Source organism: Aspergillus candidus (assembly GCF_002847045.1).
Source record: "Aspergillus candidus strain CBS 102.13 unplaced genomic scaffold BDW47scaffold_64, whole genome shotgun sequence".
NCBI lineage: Eukaryota > Fungi > Ascomycota > Eurotiomycetes > Eurotiales > Aspergillaceae > Aspergillus > Aspergillus candidus.
In genome coordinates, this window is record NW_020194069.1 from 20994 (window position 1) to 40921 (window position 19928).

Genomic DNA, 19928 nt, shown 5'->3' on the forward strand with positions numbered 1-19928 from the left:
AAACAGGAAGGAAGCTAGCTCACTACCGTCACGCGGGGCACGCGGAGGAATTGGGCTGAGAGGGACGGTAGCCAACTGATTAGGTGTAAGTCATCTGTTCATCATCGTCGTCGCTGTCGATATGCCATAAATCATTCTCCACGCCCTTTCGATCGTACCGGCCTAAAACAACCAGCGATACGACAGTATCATATCTTTTTTTTTATTGTTTTTGTCTTTTTCTTGATCCGGTTCTTTCTGTTTTAGGGCCCCTGTTTCAATGTAGAACCACATGAAGCATGCGTATCAAGTAATCCAGGTTGCCGAGCACAGGGAGCCAGGCACCTAGAAAGTTCGGTAACATGAGAAAAATATGGCTCGTCTCGACGTTTCGAGCCTACGCTGACGTCGTGTTGTTCCTCCGTGCTTCGGTGGTCCGGACGACCTCAAAGAACGGGTGGGCCATGGCTTCCTGGGCGGTCAAACGCTCCTACACGAGTGGTCAGTTACCCTGAATCAGCGAACGGAAAGAAAAACAGCAACATACCGCATGGTCATAGCGCAGGAGCTTGTCCAAGAAATCAATGGCCTCCTCGCTGACGAACCGCTGGTTTTCAGCGTTGATGAAGCTATGCCAGGCCTTGCGGGGGAAGCGCGAGAGGATTTCATCGTATTGAGGATCCAGCTCGATCTCGTACTTGTCCAAGTACTCAAACAGCTCCTCGGTACCAAGGACCTTGGCAATCTTGACCAGCTGGTCGGAGTTGCTGTTGCCGTGGAAGAAGGGCTCTTTGCGGAAGATCATAGACGCAAACATCGCTCCCAAGGACCACATGTCGAGCGAGTAGTCGTACTCCTGGAAATCCACCAGCAGTTCAGGGCCCTTGAAGTAGCGCGATGCGACTCGCACATTGTACTCGGTGCCTTTGTGATAGAACTCAGCCAGTCCCCAATCGATCAAACGAAGCTTAATGTCCGTTAGCCCATGTCATAGTCCCGAGAACCCTGGAAAACCAACCTTGCGCTTCTCATGATCGATCATGACATTATGCGGCTTGACATCTCGGTGCATGATGCCCTTGCTGTGGCAGAAGTCCAGGGCCTTCAGCAGCTCAAAGACGTAGAAGCGAACATCGTAGTCGGTAAACCGCGGGTAGAGGGTGCGGAAGTCGGTGTTGTTGACATATTCAAAGACCAAACTCGGCGTTTTGCTCTGACTGTCCCGGACCACATCCAACAAGGCCACCACGTTGGGGCCGCCTGCCAGGTTCTGCAGGATCTTGATCTCTCGCTTGATCTTCTTCTTCTTGACCGGCTTGAGGACCTTGATGACACATTTCTGGTAGTTGACGACGTTGATACCTTCGAAGACTTCCGAGTACTTTCCACGGCCTGTGGGCAGACTGTTAGCATGCGGGGCCCTCGTCCTATCATCGAGCGAATGGAGATGACTGCCTTACCGATCTTACGGACCACCTCGTAGTTCTCCAGAACCCCCCAGGAAATGTTCACACTGTCATAGTCCCAGTATGACCGGGGCATGCGGTCGTTGACATCGGAGTAAACGCGCGCCATGGTAACGGCGGCTGACAATGGAGATCTGGTCGACAATGACTTCCCAACGACGGCGGGGTAGGGCTGAGGGGTGGCACAGACCGGTGCAGAGGAATGGAAGGATTGAGACAAAAAGAGGACCGACAACCGCAGCTGCAAGACTAGGGGGGGAAACCAAGCCTGTCCGAACAGTGCAGCCGTGCTATCGTCCGAGAGCAGCGATGACAGCCAAGATGAAATCTGGGTAGGCAATTCTTATACGCAGATGATGATCGGGCGAACTTCCCAGCATTAATTTCGGCTCCGCCTTTGCACCGGTCACGTGGTGGGATATCTTGCTTATGTCAGTCGGACCCGGAAAGATATTGATGCGGGAGATTTTCAATTTCCTTTCTCGGACAGCTTCATCTGTATCTATAATTCTGTATACCTCTAGATCACAGTCAGTGGAGATCGTCGTCCTTTTTAATCAATCCCTTGGTCAACATGTTCTATGATCTCAACGTCCCGTACAGCCCGGATGATCCCGAGATCTCCCACACCCTAAACTTCCTAGCTGAACGTATGTCATTTTCCCCCTCTCCCCTCACAAGACCAGCCGGCCTGCAAAACTTGCCCGACCACATGAGACGCTGACCTGACTCGTAGTGGGTTACACAACGGTCGCTCTATCCCAAACCATTGCCGGCAAACTGCCCACCGATCTATCACCACCGCCAACACCCGCGAACACCCCCAAGGGCCTGACACTCCTGACCCGCCTGAACCTGACCTTTTCCGACCCCGCGCAGAACCAGCGGCTCAACAACCTGGCGCAGGTCTATGACCTCGTCGCGGTCCGCCCCACCAACGAGAAATGCCTCCTGAACGCGTGCACCAACCTCGACTGCGATGTGATCTCGCTCGACCTCTCCGTGAGACACCCGTACCACTTCAAGTTCAAGATGCTCTCCGCCGCCATCGCACGTGGGATCCGTCTTGAGATCTGCTACGGCCCGGGCGTCACGGGGAGCGGGCCCGACGCGCGACGGAACCTCATCGGCAATGCCATGTCCTTGATTCGTGCGACGCGTGGTCGCGGCATTATCGTCTCGAGCGAGGCTAAGCGGGCGTTGGGAGTGCGCGCGCCGTGGGATGTGATCAACTTGACGTGCGTCTGGGGCTTGTCGCAGGAGCGGGGGAAGGAGGCGATCTGCGAAGAGGCGAGGAAGACGACGGCGCTGGCTAAGCTGAAGCGCACGAGCTGGCGCGGGATTGTGGATGTCGTGGACGGGGGGAAGACAGTCGAACGAAAGGGCAACGCGCAGAAGGGTCAGAAGGCCGCGGGTAAACAGAAAGGTGCACCGGTCGAGAACAACGGCGACGGTTTGAAAAGAAAGGCGTCGGTTGGTGCAGACACTACCACCGATGAGCCGGAGAAGGCTCTGTCTAAACGGGAATTGAAGCGTCGGGCCAAGAAGGCACGCTTAGCATTGGGGGAACCGGAAGGCGGCTCGGAGACTCCCGCTGCTGGCTAATCGCGCTTAGCTGAAAGGCCGATTATACATGGACCAGCTTGCACTAGCTGCTTCCGTCCTGCAATTGAGTCGCTAGAACAAGCCTTAGGTCTTGCAGCGACGGGGATCGTCCTCTGGTACTACCGATAGATCAGTACGTCGCACTGAGGTTCGTCACACCCTAAAACCACACCTGAATGTCAGGAACGCACGAGTGGAGTGACCTACAAGATCACTCGTTTGGGCATGGCTTTGCCCAGGCAGACAGAGAGGCACACCACGCTTCAAGTCTGAATGACTTTCAAACGAAGGCATGAAGAATGAAGAACACCGTCTATCTCCCGCTGAGAACAGCAGGTGATATCGACTTTCATACCTATGTACCTTACATTCACAGTCGATCAGACACCCGACTCGCAGGCCATCTACAGGTTACATCGCATGCTGAGTCTTAGGCGATCAGTGATGATTCACGTACGTGGCACCATCCATGACAGATTCAGTTAGCTACTTACCTACCTACTTTGAAATTATGCATGGTCTACCTAGCTACGAGTCTACTTTATCATACTCTCCTGAGAAATAGTCACATTCGTCATCGTCTCCGTAGTAGAACAACATAGTTCAATGGGTAGCTTGCACGCTACCTCCACTAGTTGCTATTCCAAGCTACATATACTCAGGGCTACAATTTAGACAAAGACCCGTCACAATGGTTCATCAACAGACACAGACACAGCGACGTATATAGATACAACTAGGTACAACTGTAGCCACGGTTACAATTACAGTTGGATATAGTTATCGATACATATAGCTCGCTAATTCGAGAAATTAAATGGATTCAAAGGAAAAAGAAAACTCTGTCTGCATCATATCTCATATTCACAATTACAGCGAGGAAGAAACAAAAGGAAGAGAAAGAAAGAAAAAGCGAAAGGAATAAAACAGACGAGGACATCAAGGCATGAATGGATGGATGTCCCTAACCTAGAGAGAGGAAACCATAGATATCAATAAAAGTAGTAGTGGTAAAGAAAAGAAATAAGGAATAGAGAATAAATGAAATAGGATAGAACTGAAAGGAGGAATAAGAAGAAAAGAAAAAGAAAAAAAGAAGTAAAAGAAGAAGAAAGTATGCAAACCCCAGGCATCCTCCATTCTCCATTGGGCCCTTTTTCCACCCATTTCACAAGGCATGTCTACCAAGTCACTCAAACAACCGTAAGATAGAAAGATAACATAGCCATGGGAATAAAAACCAGACCGTTAAACGAACCACCCCATGCTTTTCACAGCTCAATCAAACCCCATCGAACACAAAAAGAAGAGAGGAGGGCAAAAAAGATCAAACCTCCTCCCCAACCTCCACCAAAACCCTCAAATCTCCATCCATCCAATCAACACTACTAGCCGACAACAGCGCAATAGTCCACTCGCCATCATTATGCACCGTCGTAAGCCCATCCGGCAGCCACACCTTGAATTTCCACGGTGATGTGGAAGACGTCCACGTTGCTGGGTCGAGGGCAGAAGACGAGTCGGATGGAGGAGGGGGAGGAATGCCGGGTAATTGGCCGGCGAAGCGGCGAGCGATGAGCTGTCGCGTTGTTTCGAGGTCGGGACAGTGGCCTGCGGGGAGGTCGAAGCGGGGGAGGGTGCGTTTGCCGTTTTGGAGGACGTTGAGGCGGAGGGAGATGGGGTGCGTGTTGTTGTTGGCGTTGGGGTTGTTGGTGGTGTTGGAGTTGGAGGTGGGGGTGGACGGGTTGGGGGGTAATGGTGGGAAAGACTGGGGGTGGGAAAGGTTGTGGGTGGATGAGGGGACTTCGTCTTTGGGGGAAGAGAGGCTGTCGCGGATGATGCGCGAGATGTCGTGGATGATGCTGCTCGCACTAGGGGCGGGTTAGTGATGTCGTTAAAAGAGTTGTTAAAGAGAGAGAGACGTACAATTCATTTCGGGTTGGCCGATTAGAACCCCCAATTCTCCATCGCAGATCAGCAGTGGCATGGGAATCCAAGATGCGGCCGACATTTTCGTCCTCGCACGGCGTAGGGCAGTCGGCGCCGCCATGATGGTAGACCTGATAATGGCTGTCCACGGCGGCGACGAGCCCGCGCCAGTCCGGCGGCTGCAGACCAGACAGCTGCCACAGGTGGTCCATCTCGTAGTTCTGATTGTAAAAGTCGTACGACTTGGACACCGTGTTCCAGTCGGTGGGATAACCCTGGAGCAGGAGGTCCGTCAATCCCACCTCCAGTGGGTGGTGTGAAGGGGGCTCCATCTGGGTGTAGGATGAGGCCGACATGGGCGGCTGGCTCGGGGGGTACTCATCATGCAAATCATGCTGCGTATGTATCTGCAGATGGTCGTCGCCGCCAAAGCGCGATGTACTCGGGCTGTTGAAGTTCGGGAGACTGTCTTCGGTCTTGCGTCGTCGTCGCTCCTCGCCGCCGCCCTTCCTCGTCTCGACGGCGTACTGCCGTTGTCGTTCGTTGGTCACCATCCGTCGCAGTAGGGGGATCACCAGGGTGATGATCTTCTGCTGGTCTCGCGGCCAGATATAAGTCCTCGGGCCCATGCCCTCGTTGACGACGTTCTCCCCGAAGAAGCGCTCGCCGTGGCCCTCGCCCTCGAGGAATTGGCGCACGCAGTTCCACAACCGGAGCTTGACCATCTCCGTGTCGCCTTTGCCGCGTTGGCCGACGCATTCCCGCCGCTCCGGGTACTTGTCATCGAGCATGTAGCCCTTGGCGGCAGCCTGCAAGTGGAGGAAGTTCTCCGGCGACAGCTCCAGCGAGGAAAAGAGCTTCGACATGGGAGGACGGGTGCATTTCTTGTTCGCCGCAGACCCCTTGTTGCTAGACGGCTGTCGGAAGAGCGCCGCAGCCGAATGCAAGCCAATAGAGCGTGCATCGGCCAGCGTCTGGATCGGGGCAGCCCGCATCTCCAATCCATCTCCGCCGTAGTGGGAATGCTGGTGCTGCTGGTGTTGTTGCTGTTGCTGGTGCTGATGCTGCGATGGCGTCCCCCCGAGACCCGCACCCGAAGGTCCAGCCGTCAGCGCCGGGTCCAGCGGCTCCTCGTTTCTCTTCCTTTTCTTCGTAGCCGTCCGCGTTAACCCGGTCGACTGGCCCGTCTGCTCAGATCCCGGTCCCCGCAACTGTCTCCCAGCACCCATGCTGGTCCCAAAGTTCGCGTCCCCGAAGCCGTCATCGTCGATGTGTATCTCCGGTCCGTACCCATCCAAATGATGCTGGTGTCCTGTCGCGCCAGCGGCTGCAGCGACCGCCGCGGCAGCCGCCCACTCCGAGACATCCTGACCGGCTGCAGCCGTCGCGGCTTCTACCAGGCCGGCGAGCTGGTTCTCGTTAGGCGCATACCCCCCAGCGGCCATGTGGGTGTTCGAATCGACATTGGATGCAGCGGTTGTATGATTCGTCGAGAAATCCGGAGCCGAAGTGGTCGGGGGATGCTGGCCGTTGGAGCCCGAGGCCGATGTCATTATTGGTGGTTAGATGGTGGTAAGGCGATCGCTCCGAGGTGAGCCAAACAAGCGCGGATCGTGTGAGGTTGGCGAAGCGAGACTGGGACAGCCTGGAGAGAGAGTGTGTGTGTATGTGGTGGCGGTTGACGGGGTATTTCCGTAGAATGATCCGAGCCTCGACCGCCGAATATGATCGTGACGAACGCAGGAATTCCCAAAGATTTCCAGGGAGTCAGCGACAATCTGCGAGACCCAAGCTCACAAGTGCCGTAGGTCGGTCCGTAGCGAAATCAAACGCGATGAGAGGCGCCGCGCAGAGCTCCCAAGTCCGATCGGGGAGCCCGTTGTCGTCCAGCAAGGGACACAGGGGAGTAAAAACACAGGACCGTTGGGTCAATCGGTCCCGTCACGTCCAGGACAAGAGGCGCAGCAGCGGAAGAAGCTGGTCAGCAAGACCACGAGAGCACATGGGAAGCTCTGAGCTTCCAATCTTCAAGGGCAAGCTAAGTCGCGTCGAGATTCGCGATAGATGGAGCCGATATGGTCGCGGGTCCAGATGACGCTGTTTGTGTGGTTTGAAGGAACGGCAGACAGTGCAAACTCTGCAGGGCTGTGAAGTTGGGGGGTTTATCCGTGTAGTTTATCCGGTGCTAATGGGGGAGGAAAGTCCGCCTGTCACCTGTTGCCTGGATGTTCAGGCTCCACATTACAGAGAATATGATCATTCCTACGGAGTATAAAATACAGATTGGAGAAATATCATGATCCAATTTGGAACCTGCCAAAATATGACGCTATGCGATCTGCATGAGCAAATGGTATCCACGCATTCGAAAACATTCAACCGGATATCAAACATCCAACACCGACCCCGAAGCCATTAGTCAAAGAAAGACAAAAAAGAATCCACAAGAACCAAACACGTCGGGAGATACCCAGCAAGGACAACCTGCGATCCCACGGGACGATCAAAATGTGAAATATCAACACGAGAATAGATAATAATAATAAAAAAATAATGGCGGCGATCAACGTGCCCACCGGCCTAGAAGCCGTCTCCCTCCTTCCAGGGCCGCCCCGCTTCGTGGGCGCGCGCTTGCGGGTCCTCTCCCCGGATGGTGGCATTGCGGAAAGTCTCCTCGATCAGCAGTTCCTGATCGACAATCTGCTTCTCGAGCTCGACGTCCTGCCCTGGCTCCGGAATCTTCAGCTGGCTGGTCTCGCCTAGGTCGCCGTTCATGCGTTCGATCTCGATGAGCTCGGCGTCGGTGCGCCAGTCCTTGAGCTGGTCCTCGATCTCGTTGCGGCGGTTGCCGAGGCCGCGGAAGTCGTTGTACTCGTTCTCGCCGCCGAAGCAGATGCCGTAGGCGTCGCAGTAGCAGACGTGCTCCTTGGGGCAGACGACGTTCTCGCCCGTGAAGACGACATGCCACAGGTACTCCCAGACGCGGCCGGAGATGTAGTCGCTCAGCTCGGTGCGGAGGACCCAGTCGCGGTAGTAGACGAAGCGGGCCTTGGGGATGGAGACGATGCGCTCGCGCGAGACGGCGAATTGGGCGCAGCAGGGCTGGGCCAGGACGTCGGGGATGGGGTCGTCGGGGAAGATCTCGCCCCAGGAGCGGGCCAGCATGGTCTCCTCCTGCTTGGATTCGTTCTCCTCCATGGCACCGGGGTGCAGCCAGTCGGGGCAGCCGGGCCCCCAGCTGCAGCGCAGGTTCATGTAGCCCTCGCGCACGATGCGGGCGGGGTTGAGACGGGCCAGCATGTCGGCGGCGTCGCCATTGAACAAGTCGTCATTGTGCCAGGCGAATTGGTGGGAGTGCATGAAGGCGATGATGTCGGGGAGACGGTCGTAGTGTTCGATGATGTAGCTGAGGTAGACCATGACCTCGTGGCCTTTGTTTTTGGGCGGGTGCAGCGGGGCGGCCGGGTCGTCGACGACGTAGACGGCGGACTGCCATCCGGGGATGCCGTCACCCATCCACGACACATCCTCCTCTTGAGTCTTCGGGACGACCAGCATCTTGGAGTAGGGCGCCCCGGGGGGTTTGGGCACGCCGGGGATATAATGCGGTCGCGGGGCGTACGGTTGTCGGACGGGGTGGTCGTCTGGGGAGCTAATATTCCAGCGTCCGGAGGCGGGGTTGACGAGCTCGCCCAGCCCAACCTTCTGGGGCATATACTGCCATTCTCGCGAGAGACTCCGGACGGTATAGAGGAAGATGCAGAGGAAGGCTAGGCCGAGGAAGGGGATTGCGCGCCGGGAGGAAATCATGGACGTAACGGATGGGAGATATGGGGATAACAAGATAAATCAAGGTGGGGATAGAGGTCAAATAGAAAGATGGAAAAGCGATGAATAATACAGATCAAAGAGAAAATATCGGTAAATGGGAGGAGAAGAGGAGGTTGGTGTACTGCGACAGGAGAAGATCGATGATCCTGCGATCCTGAGGATGATGGCGCAGTGACGGAATGAGCCTTAAACTCTCCAACCTGCTCCACGGTCGAATCACGCGATCCTGGTGCGATTCCAAGTATCGATCGGTCGCCAGGACCCGTGATATTCAGCGATATTTAGCAATGAACCAGGTAGGTCGGATTCACTGGGATAAGGGGAAGGGGAAAGATGCAGATAAAAGGACACAGCCAGGATGTCGGTGTTCAAATCATGGAAGCGCTGTAAAACGAGGAGACAACGAAAAGACACAGCCCCGCAAGAGGAAATCAATTCCACGGGAGAAGAGAGAGAGAAGGAGAGGGAGAGAGAGGGAGTCAGTAAATAATTGAGAGTGAGTTCGAGAAAGATAAAAATGTGGTGGTGAGGAATGGTTTAAATTGCAGCCCAGGGACCACGGTCGGAGACCGAGTGGAGCATCAAGTGGAGCCGGTTGTCAGCCAGTCTAGCGCGTCTACGTCTTGGATGACGACGAGAAGGAAGCGGATTCAGGAGGGAGTTATGAGATCATGGATCAGGAACATCTCTAGGCAACTGTGATTGGAATGGTGGATCATGTAAGATGAATCATGGTGACATTGAGATAACTAGAAGAGAAAGATCGAGATGTATTACTTACATCCAGTATTATTCAGTATCCATATGGGGTACAGTCCGCTAGTCAGCGAGGGATCGGTTTGAAGAGGATGAAACATCTGCTCCCCGCACTAATCCTGACTACTAGACTCTATTGAGCGGAACATATCGAACAGCAGGAAAACAGAACATATATGCGATTCTAGACACAAGAGTTCTGACAGAACACCCACGAGCAAAGAACTCGGAATCAGAACAGGAGAAGAAGGGGTTTTGTCTGATATAAGAGGTGAACCTTGACGTGAGCGAGAGTCGCTATTGTTGTACTTGATTATATATATCTTGAATACGTGGAGGAATCGATCAGTGAGAATTGTTTGGCTTATGTAATATGTCAGAATTCAACCATTTTATTTGGTAGATAGTAAGACTAGTTACCAACTTACTATACATAAACATAGACATGATAAAAAAAAAAAAAAAAAAAAAAGACTGTCAGACATATGGTAGAGGGGGTGGAAGTGACTACAATCGAGGCATGTCAGCTGACCTGCAGGGCGTCTCACACGATTTGACTGTGTATATGTTGATGATTTTTTCAACCATCTGCCACCTTTCCATAGCTCAATATCATCATTACATTGTTTAGGACGTGTTTTCATCCCCTATTTCCACAGAGTGACCATCTGATTATAAACATGCTCAGGCTATAAGCCCGTCTAATACCCCATAGCTTGGAGTCCTGGACGCTGCCAAAGGGTCTGCTGCATTATGGAAACAGGTGTGAGGATCCATCTGTCTACTCTGCACTTCCTCAACAATTGGATATCCTGCAGTCATTCTCTTGGCATAGAGATTTGATTGTTAGGGGGGTGGATACAACAACATACGGGAATTGAACAAATAGCCTTGATGTTCGTGATAGGGTTAGGTTACTCTGGAACCCCTGTCCACTAGACTATGATGGACCTAGCTTATTGTTCTAGACATTGGCCTGACCAAGGGACAGTGTAGCTCATAACGAAAGCAGGCTTTTTTAACCTCAGGTAGGGTTTTCCCTGTCGTGTCGACAAATCGACCCCGTTCATCTGCAGTTGTTGTATGTGGCAGATCTAGTAAACCAACCACGGTCTCTCCTATCCCACTCGTGGATTCTTTGCGCAAGCCACCACAGTCAATCTTTCTCTTTCTCGCCCTGTTTCTCCTCATCTGCTTCCCGTCTCGCGTAGGGCATACCTAGTATGATCTACCCTTCTCTTTATTGGCGACGAGGAGCGAGATCCAAGCCTAGCTTCCCATCGCCCCGCATAGCACCTGCATACCCGATCCGCCTATGCATCGTCCTTTTTACTCGTTCAAATTAGAGCTCAAGCACGGCTAGCAGATTGCATACCAAGAAAATCTAGTACCATCAGCCCGCTGCCTACCCCCTCTGGCTCTAGTAGCACTAAGCCGGATGCCGAAGCCGTTCTCCTTCCACAGAATACGTGGGGTACCGGAGACACAGTCGCCACCCCATTGTTTAGCGTGGCAAAATCCACAAGGATCAGAAACCTGTGTGATAGTACCAAGACCATGCCTTAGTCGGACTTGAATGGGGTTGTGATAGTACAGCTGAGCGCCTGGATGGAGGATGCATCTATCGGGAATCCCGACTGGTCGATGGCCTCGTCATCGGCTGCAGTGATTGATGCGATGCCTCAACCTATCTGGCATACGTTGCGAGAGATGATGATGTTCTTCATGTACGGTCCTTTCAACCCCGCACCAGGTAGCGCAAAAGTGAGTCGGCGAGCTGAACAAGAGGGAGTTTCGATCTCTTCAACGTGCATCGTGGCGGCATGCAATGGGTTACATTGGCCCCGAGCCCCTGCCTCTTGCTGTATGCAGCATAGATTGAAGCAACGGGACACGAGCCACGAGAGACAGGAATGTGAGGTTGGGCAAGAGAGACTTGCTTGGAGGGGGTCGGAAGAGGAGGATATAAAAGCGAGACGATGGACCACCACTTCCTCCTTTTTCAAACAGCAACACCACTTCAAACTTCCTTCACTACAACAAGTCTCAACGCTACTTCCCATTTTCTTCTCACGATGTCTGAGCCCAAACCCGCAAGCCAGTTCATCATCGATCAGCAGGCGCAGATCCGAGAGACCCTGCCCTTCGATGACGAGCGCGACTTTGTCAACGCCTCCAGGGGCTTGATCGGCCGTCGGAACCCAAATACCGTGGACAACGACCAGGGCGAAACCGTGTGGGACAATGATGCCTACGATTTCCTGGAAGAGGAGGCGCCAGACACGGCCAACCCTAGTCTGTGGCGTCAATCAAAGCTAGTCCACCTGGACGGGCTGTATCAGGTCACCGAAGGCATCTACCAGGTGCGCGGGCTCGACCTCTCCAACACCACCTTCATCGAAGGCAAAGAGGGCCTGATCGTCATCGACCCCCTCACGTCGCAGGAGACGGGTGCTGCCGCATTCGCTCTTTACAAGGAGCATCGGGGCGCCGACAGGCCCGTCAAGGGCATCATCTACACGCACTCCCACGTCGACCATTTCGGAGGCGTTCGAGGCATCGTCACGGACGAGGAGGTCGAGAAGAACGACATCAAGATCCTTGCGCCGGAGGGTTTTCTCGAGCACGCCGTCTCCGAGAACGTCTTCACGGGCACGGCCATGAGCCGCCGCGCCGCCTACATGTACGGGGCTGCCCTCGAGCGAGGACCGAGCGGTCAGATCGGCGCTGGGCTCGGACAGACCGTCTCCACGGGGACCGTCACCCTCATCGCGCCCAACGTGGATATCACCACGACGGGTGAGTCCCACACCATCGACGAGGTCGAGATGGTGTTCCAGATGGCCCCGGACACCGAGGCCCCATCCGAGATGCTCATCTACTTCCCCGGGTTCAAGGCACTGTGCGCCGCGGAGGATGCCACCCACACCTTCCACAACATCCTGACCCTGCGCGGCGCGGTGGTCCGCGACCCGCACTCCTGGTCCAAGTACCTGACAGAGACCATCGACCTCTTCGGCCACGACGCAGAGGTAGTCTTCGCCTCCCACCACTGGCCAACCTGGGGCAACGAGAACCTCATGAACTTCCTCACCTCCCAGCGCGATCTCTACGCCTACGTCCACGACCAGACCCTCCGCCTCCTCAACAAGGGCTACAACGGCCCCGAGATCGCAGAGATGATGACCCTGCCCCCAGCCCTCGACAAAGCCTGGAGCGCCCGCGGCTACTACGGCTCGATCAACCACAACGTGAAAGCCATCTACCAGCGCTACAGCGGCTGGTTCGACGGCAACCCGGCCCACCTCTGGGAACACACGCCCGTCGAGAAAGCCAAACGCTACGTCGAACTCGCCGGCGGCCTCGCCGAAATCATCAGCAAGGGCCGCCTGGCGTTCAAAACGGGCGACTTCCGCTGGGCCGCGGAGCTGCTCAACCACGCCGTCTTCGCCAACCCGGACAGCAAGCCCGCCAAGGACCTCCTCGCCGACGTCTACGAGCAGCTCGGCTACGGCTCCGAGAACGGCACCTGGCGCAACTTCTTCATCTCAGGCTCGACGGAGCTGCGCACGGGCAACTTCGGCACGCCGACGCAGACGAGCGCGCCGGACGTCCTGAGCCAGCTCACCCCCGAGATGCTCTTCGACGCCACGGCCGTCCAGATCAACGGGCCCAACGCCTGGGATACGGAGCTGGCGATCGACGTCGTCGTCACCGACCTGGGACTCACCTACCGGTGGTGGCTGTCGAACGGCGCGCTCGTCTACAGCACGGCGAAGCAGCCGGGCGACGCTGCTGTGACCCTGACTGGGACGAGTAAGCAGCTGACTGCGCTTGCGGTCTATGGGCCTAAACCGCTACAGCTGAGGAAGGCGGGGATTAAGATTGATGGTGATACCGATGCGCTGGATACTCTTGCGTCGTTGCTTGATCCTGGGAATCCTGATTTCAACATCGTCACTCCTTAGGCTCGAGCAGGGGAGATCAAGTATGTACATACATGTATATATCTTTTTCATTGTGCTTCAAAGCTCTAGGATACGACATAGCAGTGAGCTCGAGGGGTTGAAAGAAAAAACAAGAAGAAAACAACAAGGTACATTGTGCGCGATTCGGATTTAGGCAGTGGAATATCAATCAAATCTTTTTTTTTTCTTATCTGGCTTTTGAGATATCACCATTCAGCAATATGTAAAATCTACCCAAGCATAACTGAGTAGTCAGAATGATTCTTTGTATCCCTAAGATGAGATCAATCAACCTTTCACCCCGACACAGCAAGGTGATTAGCCTGATTCTACTCGGTTAATTACTTTCACCATAGGCCTCAAAAACAATGAATGAAAGAAAGAAATCATTGGGCGATGGAGAGTGGGAAAAGAGCAAGACGGGGTCTTGATGAACATGGAGAGACGGAGTGGGGATCGAGTGATTCACAGGCCCCGTTCTGTTCTCCAGGCATTCCGCCGAGGCTCCGTCATGCGGCATCCAAATATTTCAACTCTAACCGCCTTTTTTTTTTCTTTCGCATTTTTCTTTCGCAGTTTACCTACTACATCTCAAGATACGTCGCTTATGCGGTAGCAGCATGCAACGGCTGCTCCCATTTCCGCCTCGACGAGATGTGTCACAGTTGCGCATTTCCTTCCTCGGTCGATTGCCAACCCCCCGAGCTAAACGTCATATGTCCAACTTGAAGTCCCCAAGACCCAAAGGTCTGTATTGTTTGAGTGAGGCTTTGAGTAGCGGCGCTCTACGAACCCACGCCTGGCACTAACTCCTGATTACTGCAGACCCCCCTTCTGGCCATACGTTGCGCCTAATGCCCCTGGGCGGATCCGTCACGCGTGGTGTGGGTTCTTCTCATGGAGCAGGATACAGGAAGTCGCTGTTGCGGATGCTCGAGCAGCGTGGCGTCAATGCTCGAATGGTGGGATCGCGCAGGGATGGTTCCATGTCCAACGGTGAGCATGAGGGCTGGCGTGGGTTCCGCATCGACGAGATCGAAAGGAAGGCCAGGAGGTCGGTGGAAGGACTTTCTCCAGATATCGTCATGGTCAATGCCGGTTCCAATGATTGTCTTCAAGCCTTTGGGGTCACGGAAGTGGGAGAGCGCATGAGTCAACTGCTTGAGTTTCTTTGGGGAGCTCGCCCGCAGTCCACGGTCTTACTCTCTACTTTGATCGCCTGTGCCGACAAGGAGGTGGATTCGATGGTACAATGCGTCAATGCTCAGTTTCGTGCGTTGGCCGAAAAGAAGGCGACCGAGCACAAGAGAATTGTGCTAGTAGACATGTACTCGCCGGAGGGACCTGACGTCAGGGGTCTCGTTGATGGGATTCATCCGAACGATGATGGCTATGACAAGATGGCCATGCTTTGGGTTCGCGGCATACAGGAAGCAGTCGATAGGGAGTTCATTAACTTATCAACATATAAATTTGAAGGCGAAAGTCCTCGCTGATCAACAAACTCATTTTCTGGGTTCCACGTCTTCACACTACAATGTGGGAGATATTGTTGTGACATGGTTGCTGTGGGGCCCCGAACGACACGCAGGGCGCGGCGGCAAGAAGGAAGGCGCGTTCAGAATCCCTCCAACACTTCCTCCATATATGCGTGATATAGATATCGCGGATGACCGAGACTACCGGCGCAGCAACAGTCCGCTCGACACGGTGGAGTTGATCTGCAGCCAATCGGGCTGCAAATCCACTAACGGTGGTAAATCCCATGAATGGGAACCTCGGTAAAGTAGGCGGGGAGGGCTGGTCCTCAAGTGTTAGACGTACATAGTATGATTAGTGTGATCTTGTTGTTCCTTATTTCAATGGATTGTAGCCCGTTTACTTCTTCCCCCTCCTGTTGCTCCCACAATGCTGGCCAGGTCACAAGCCCGCCGAATAGTCAACCCATTGGCCTTGCCATCCAGAAAATCCATGTCGCACTTTCGAGTTGTCGAGCATATCACACGCGGTCAACACGTCCGAGAGCAACCGGGTGCCGTCATAACCGGACGCGAAAACGAGCTGAGACTTGCTGTGAAGCAGTATATTCCCCTCAACAACCCCTGCCCGAAAGAGGGCGATGTCACTATCATCGGGGCTCATGCAAATGGCTTTCCAAAGGTAACAAACTCCTTGTCCGCATCTCGGCAACCAGTCTAACTCGGAGGATAGGAACTTTACGAGCCGTTGTGGGACGACATCCATGACAGGTTACTGAGCCAAAACAGACGCATTCGTTCGATTTGGATTGCGGACGTCGCCCAGCAGGGGCAAAGCGGTATCCTCAACGAATCAATTCTGGGTCATGACCGTGGGTTATCTCCGAAAGGACAGACGCAGATTGTATGCCTCTGACTCCATTGTAGCCGACTGGTTTGACCATGGACGTGATCTCCTTTCTATGATCAACACTTTTCAAGAACAGATCCCCCAGCCGCTGATTGGGATCGGCCACAGCATGGGTGGACTGCAGTTGTGAGTCCTTCCTGATCAGCTTGCATGCGCCAGGATATTGACATGACAGGGCTCATCTCTCTATGATGCACCCGTCCCTCTTTGACGGTCTGATTCTCCTAGACCCAGTCATACAACGGGAGAATCCAGGCCGCGAGTTTGCCCAAGCATCGACTTTCAGACGAGACGTGTGGCCATCGCGGGAGCAGGCCTCGGAGAAATTCAAATCAAACCCGTTCTATCGCGCATGGGATCCGCGCGTTTTCGACAAATGGATCCAATACGGGCTCCGGGACCTCCCCACCCCATTACATGCCATTTCCGAAAAGACAGGGCCGCACGCCGTCACACTGGCCACGACAAAGGCACAGGAGCTGTTCTTCTACGTCAGACCGTCCTATATCGACGAGCGATCCGGTCTCCCTCGCGGTGATCCCGAGAAAGAAATGCACCCAGACGATCGGGAAGCGTTCCCCTTTTACCGCCCTGAGCCCGCATACATGCTTCGTCATCTACCGGAGCTCAAACCCGCTGTCCTCTACGTATTCGGAGACAAATCGCCTTTGTCTACTCCGAAAGCCCGCCAGGAGAAACTACGACTGACTGGGACCGGGGTTGGAGGCAGTGGCGGCGTGGCCAGTGGCCTTGTGCAGGAGATTGTCCTTCCATGTGGGCATATGGTGCCAATGGAAGTTGTCCAAGAATGTGCTGAGCCGTGCGCGAGCTTTATTGATGCGAGGTTGTCAGCATGGGGCTTAAGGTCTGCACGTTTCCGTGAGGGCTGGGAACGGGTCTCACAGTCCCAGCGGGTGAGTGTTGACAGGCAGTGGGAAGAGAGGATTGGCGCCTTGCCCAAGAAACCCAAAATCTAAGGTGTCCCAAATACTGGAATCCAATTCGTATATAATCTATCTCTCCTTCCACTCGGTGTAGTCACTGGGGTGAAGAAGAAGCCCATAGACTCTTTGGAGTGTACAGAGCATGCAGGCCGCTGAGGCTACGAGATTCGCAGGTAATTAGGAAAAAAAAAAAAGATGGAATTGTTAAGCCTAATACACAACAGGCGGGATCAAGAACGTATAGAATATAAAACGAAAATTTAGAAAGAAAAGAAAATTAGAGCGAAGCCAAGATATAAATAATCAGACAGCTTCCTCTAACTTGATAGTGTAATAGATATTTACAGGATAGTATATTAGATGACCATGCTAGAACAGAAAAAGCTAACTGAAAAAGGATATTTAAAGACCCTTGATTTACAATCCAATTGCCAATAAAAAGATACAAACATTATCGTCATGTCTCCTCGTCTACCGTTTCCTCGACCGTGGCTACCCGGGCCTTCCCCTTGGAGGACTCCGAGTCCCCTTCCTCTCCTGCAGCCTGCCCGTCCACCCCGGCCGATGACTCTGCCGGTGGTGGGGCTGCTGATACATTCGACGACCCGTCGGGCCCTGTGGGGCTTCCAAAGTTCCATTGGGGCACCGTCGACGGCGGGGATGTCGCCGTCGTTGGGGTAGGATCGGGGACCCGTTCGTGATCCTCGTGCGCCGGAGGCGCATGGGCCGATGGGCTCGGACCGTCGTCGGGGGCTTGTGTCGGAACGTCCGTCGTGGGAACGGTCGGCGTCGCAGGAACGGTCGGCGTCGCAGGGTCGGTGCCCCGCACTCCCGTCGACCCCGGCGCCTGAGCGTCGGTTGCGTGGAGCGGGAGAAGCGACCACCCCGGGGGCAGACTGAGTCCCTCGGGCAGTCGGGTGTCGTTGGCCGTCATCGCGGGGGCGCGCGGATCGGACGCGAACTGACGATGCAGGGCGACGGGCGATCCGGCGGACGAGGCCGCGGAGGCAGTCGGGATTGGAATCCCTGGGGGGTTCGACGGGGTAGCGGGCAGGTTCCGAAGGCGCTGGAGTTCCGACTGCAGCAGTCGGACCAGATGCAGCTGGTCGACCGTGACCCGGAGGTTGTTGATCTCCTGCACGATCTGCTGCTCCATCTGCTGGAGATGGCTCTGCATGTCCGCGGTACTCGCCGCGGACGGCAGGGGCGCCTGTGTCGGAGCGAGGGCCGGGCCCGGGGCCGGGGCCGGAGGCCGCCCAAATCCAAAGCCGAACCCGATCTGTCTCGCGCCGGGGGGAGGGTTCGCGTTCGCGAGCGGCCCCGGAGCGTTGTTCTGGTGGATCTGCTGGTGCAGGTTGCGGAAAACGTCCCCCCTCCCGGCCCCGAAGCCGATGCGGAAGGGCCCAAACTGAAACACGCGGGCGCGAGGCAGCCCATCGGCGGGTCCATTGCGACCCGGAGGTTGGTTGTTTCCGCCTGCCAGGTTCGGCTGCGCGCCAAGACCGCCACCCTCCTGGGCGCCGTGGGGACGCGGCGGGGGGATGACCGGGCGTCGACAGGTGGGGCAGTTCTGCTGTCGTTCGAGCCAGCTCCGGAGGCAAACAAAGTGCAGGATGTGACCACAAGGCAGCTTCTTGGGTCTGAGCCGTTCGGGTATCCGGGGCCGGGCGCCGCCCGCCGGTGGCTGCCACGGGGTCATTTCTTCGCGACAGATGATGCAGACTTCCTCCCGGGCCACTTCCTCGGCGGTCGCATCCGGATAGCGCTCGTTCATGTCCCGCGTCGCATTCCGGTAGCGGATGAAGTCCATGATGCGGCGCGCGAAGGAGCGGATGGTGACGACGACGTCGCGGAGGATATGGATGGGCAAGCCGTAGAAGGTGAACAGAATGGCAAAGAAGGTGAGGTAGACGGTCAGCTTCAAAAAGTCCGTGGCTAGGTCGAGGTAGAATATCCAGCGGCCTTTCTCCTCCCAGCCCGGGATGTCCAGCTCCATCTCGTCGACCTCCTCGTCCGGGGGCAACGTCGGAGAGGGCTCCCCTCTCAGGGCCTGTTGTCGCACAGTTTCCGCCCTCGCCTCTCGGATCTCCTGACGCCGCTCCTCAATCCGCGCCTTCTTCTGCTGGTTGTTGACGTAGATCTCGACCAAGGTGATGGAGTACCGGGCGGCCGTCGAGGTGGAGAGGATGGTGAGCACGGCGAACTCAAAACCAAACATGACCATCATGTCCGGTCGTGCCTGTTCCAGCACGGTCTGGACACAGTATTTCAGCATCAGGGAATTGAACGCGACGGACAGGAGCAACGAGGTGGCCAGTCTAGCGTGGAACCATCGGGGATTGGGCGGCGGCTGTTGTTCCACAAACTCGACGCGACCCTCTCCGATCCAACCCCAGACCTTCCCGGCCAGCAAGCAGACGAACATGACCAAAAACCAGCCTCCCAGTTCTCCGCGGAAGATTGTCATGGCCAAACATGTTTCCGTCACGGCAAACCATGCCTTCTCGTACAATTGTTCGGTCTCGATGGGTCGGAGGGGTCCGTAGAGGAGACGTTGGAGCCAGAAGAGCAAGAATCCGACGGCCAGTAGGGAAACATTCGTCAGGATCTGAACAACCCATCAGCATTTATCAGTTCACTGCGACCCCGTCCTAGGAAGGAAGACTCACCATGAGATTTGCGCTACTCTGGGACAGGTAGACACAAGCGGCGTAGAAGTTGGCCCGTTGATGCAGCGCTTTTAGAAACACACCCGTGGCCAGAGCCACCGAGGCCTATGACAGAACGTCAATCTGGGGGTTCCTTTTTTCCTCCATGACCGAAAAGGGGAGCATCCATCAGCCACTTACCCCAGCGTAGGCGGCTAATCTCATGGCCACAAAGGGGAATATGTGGGCAACCAGCCCGAGATCATGGACAAGATGACCAAATCGAAACAAGCACCTCAGCGGGACATTGAGAACCAACGGGTGTCCCGAAGAGAAATGGACGGAATTCGTACGTTCAAGCAGACCGTCGAGGAAGATGATCTTGTTCGGTAGAATCGCGTGGTCAATGGCGGC

The 19928-nt window shown here is 55.1% G+C and overlaps 7 protein-coding genes across 7 annotated transcripts; 4 read left to right on the forward strand and 3 right to left on the reverse strand.

Annotated features, from left to right (window-relative positions):
- BDW47DRAFT_78195 (casein kinase II subunit alpha/alpha') lies at nt 1–1644 on the reverse strand. Its single transcript, XM_024819845.1, has 4 exons — nt 1440–1644; nt 998–1371; nt 527–946; nt 1–469 (listed from the first exon to the last, which is right to left on the reverse strand). The coding sequence occupies exons 1-4, from the start codon at nt 1552–1554 to the stop codon at nt 377–379; spliced, it is 1002 nt and encodes a 333-aa protein (XP_024668373.1). The 5' UTR covers nt 1555–1644; the 3' UTR covers nt 1–376.
- A 352-nt stretch (nt 1645–1996) lies between these two features.
- On the forward strand, nt 1997–3605 carry BDW47DRAFT_112316 (ribonuclease P subunit p30 family protein). The gene is made up of 2 exons (XM_024814143.1): nt 1997–2095; nt 2182–3605. Exons 1-2 carry the CDS (start codon nt 2020–2022, stop codon nt 3048–3050), a joined length of 945 nt encoding a protein of 314 aa, XP_024668374.1. The 5' UTR covers nt 1997–2019; the 3' UTR covers nt 3051–3605.
- Nucleotides 3606–4377: 772 nt separating this feature from the next.
- On the reverse strand, nt 4378–8789 carry BDW47DRAFT_120411 (uncharacterized protein; the record flags this gene model as incomplete). The annotated part of the gene is made up of 3 exons (XM_024815484.1): nt 4378–4921; nt 4977–6388; nt 7677–8789. The coding sequence occupies 3 exons, from the start codon at nt 8787–8789 to the stop codon at nt 4378–4380; spliced, it is 3069 nt and encodes a 1022-aa protein (XP_024668375.1).
- A 2852-nt stretch (nt 8790–11641) lies between these two features.
- BDW47DRAFT_129093 (alkyl/aryl-sulfatase) lies at nt 11642–13534 on the forward strand (the record flags this gene model as incomplete). The annotated part of the gene is made up of 1 exon (XM_024816944.1): nt 11642–13534. The coding sequence occupies one exon, from the start codon at nt 11642–11644 to the stop codon at nt 13532–13534; it is 1893 nt and encodes a 630-aa protein (XP_024668376.1).
- A 600-nt stretch (nt 13535–14134) lies between these two features.
- Nucleotides 14135–15113, forward strand: BDW47DRAFT_112322 (SGNH/GDSL hydrolase family protein). The gene is made up of 2 exons (XM_024814144.1): nt 14135–14281; nt 14360–15113. Exons 1-2 carry the CDS (start codon nt 14155–14157, stop codon nt 15028–15030), a joined length of 798 nt encoding a protein of 265 aa, XP_024668377.1. The 5' UTR covers nt 14135–14154; the 3' UTR covers nt 15031–15113.
- Nucleotides 15114–15444: 331 nt separating this feature from the next.
- Nucleotides 15445–16899, forward strand: BDW47DRAFT_134353 (alpha/beta hydrolase; the record flags this gene model as incomplete). The annotated part of the gene is made up of 4 exons (XM_024818061.1): nt 15445–15694; nt 15746–15884; nt 15940–16048; nt 16098–16899. The coding sequence occupies exons 1-4, from the start codon at nt 15506–15508 to the stop codon at nt 16897–16899; spliced, it is 1239 nt and encodes a 412-aa protein (XP_024668378.1). The 5' UTR covers nt 15445–15505.
- Nucleotides 16900–17170: 271 nt separating this feature from the next.
- On the reverse strand, nt 17171–19886 carry hrdA (E3 ubiquitin-protein ligase HRD1). Its single transcript, XM_024819846.1, has 2 exons — nt 19536–19886; nt 17171–19474 (listed from the first exon to the last, which is right to left on the reverse strand). The coding sequence occupies exons 1-2, from the start codon at nt 19536–19538 to the stop codon at nt 17324–17326; spliced, it is 2154 nt and encodes a 717-aa protein (XP_024668379.1). The 5' UTR covers nt 19539–19886; the 3' UTR covers nt 17171–17323.
- Nucleotides 19887–19928: the final 42 nt, after the last annotated feature.

What these genes read in the sequence shown, in the direction of transcription:
- BDW47DRAFT_112316 (XM_024814143.1), top strand. Translation starts at nt 2,020, where the DNA reads ATGTTCTATGATCTCAACGTCCCGTACAGCCCGGATGATCCCGAGATC. An exon ending in CCTAAACTTCCTAGCTGAAC is followed by an intron (nt 2,096 to 2,181) that starts GTATGTCATTTT and finishes CCTGACTCGTAG; the next exon opens with TGGGTTACACAACGGTCGCT.
- BDW47DRAFT_78195 (XM_024819845.1), bottom strand. Translation starts at nt 1,554, where the DNA reads ATGGCGCGCGTTTACTCCGATGTCAACGACCGCATGCCCCGGTCATAC. An exon ending in CGAGGTGGTCCGTAAGATCG is followed by an intron (nt 1,372 to 1,439) that starts GTAAGGCAGTCA and finishes GTCTGCCCACAG; the next exon opens with GCCGTGGAAAGTACTCGGAA. An exon ending in TCGATCATGAGAAGCGCAAG is followed by an intron (nt 947 to 997) that starts GTTGGTTTTCCA and finishes ACGGACATTAAG; the next exon opens with CTTCGTTTGATCGATTGGGG.
- BDW47DRAFT_112322 (XM_024814144.1), top strand. Translation starts at nt 14,155, where the DNA reads ATGCAACGGCTGCTCCCATTTCCGCCTCGACGAGATGTGTCACAGTTG. An exon ending in GAAGTCCCCAAGACCCAAAG is followed by an intron (nt 14,282 to 14,359) that starts GTCTGTATTGTT and finishes TGATTACTGCAG; the next exon opens with ACCCCCCTTCTGGCCATACG.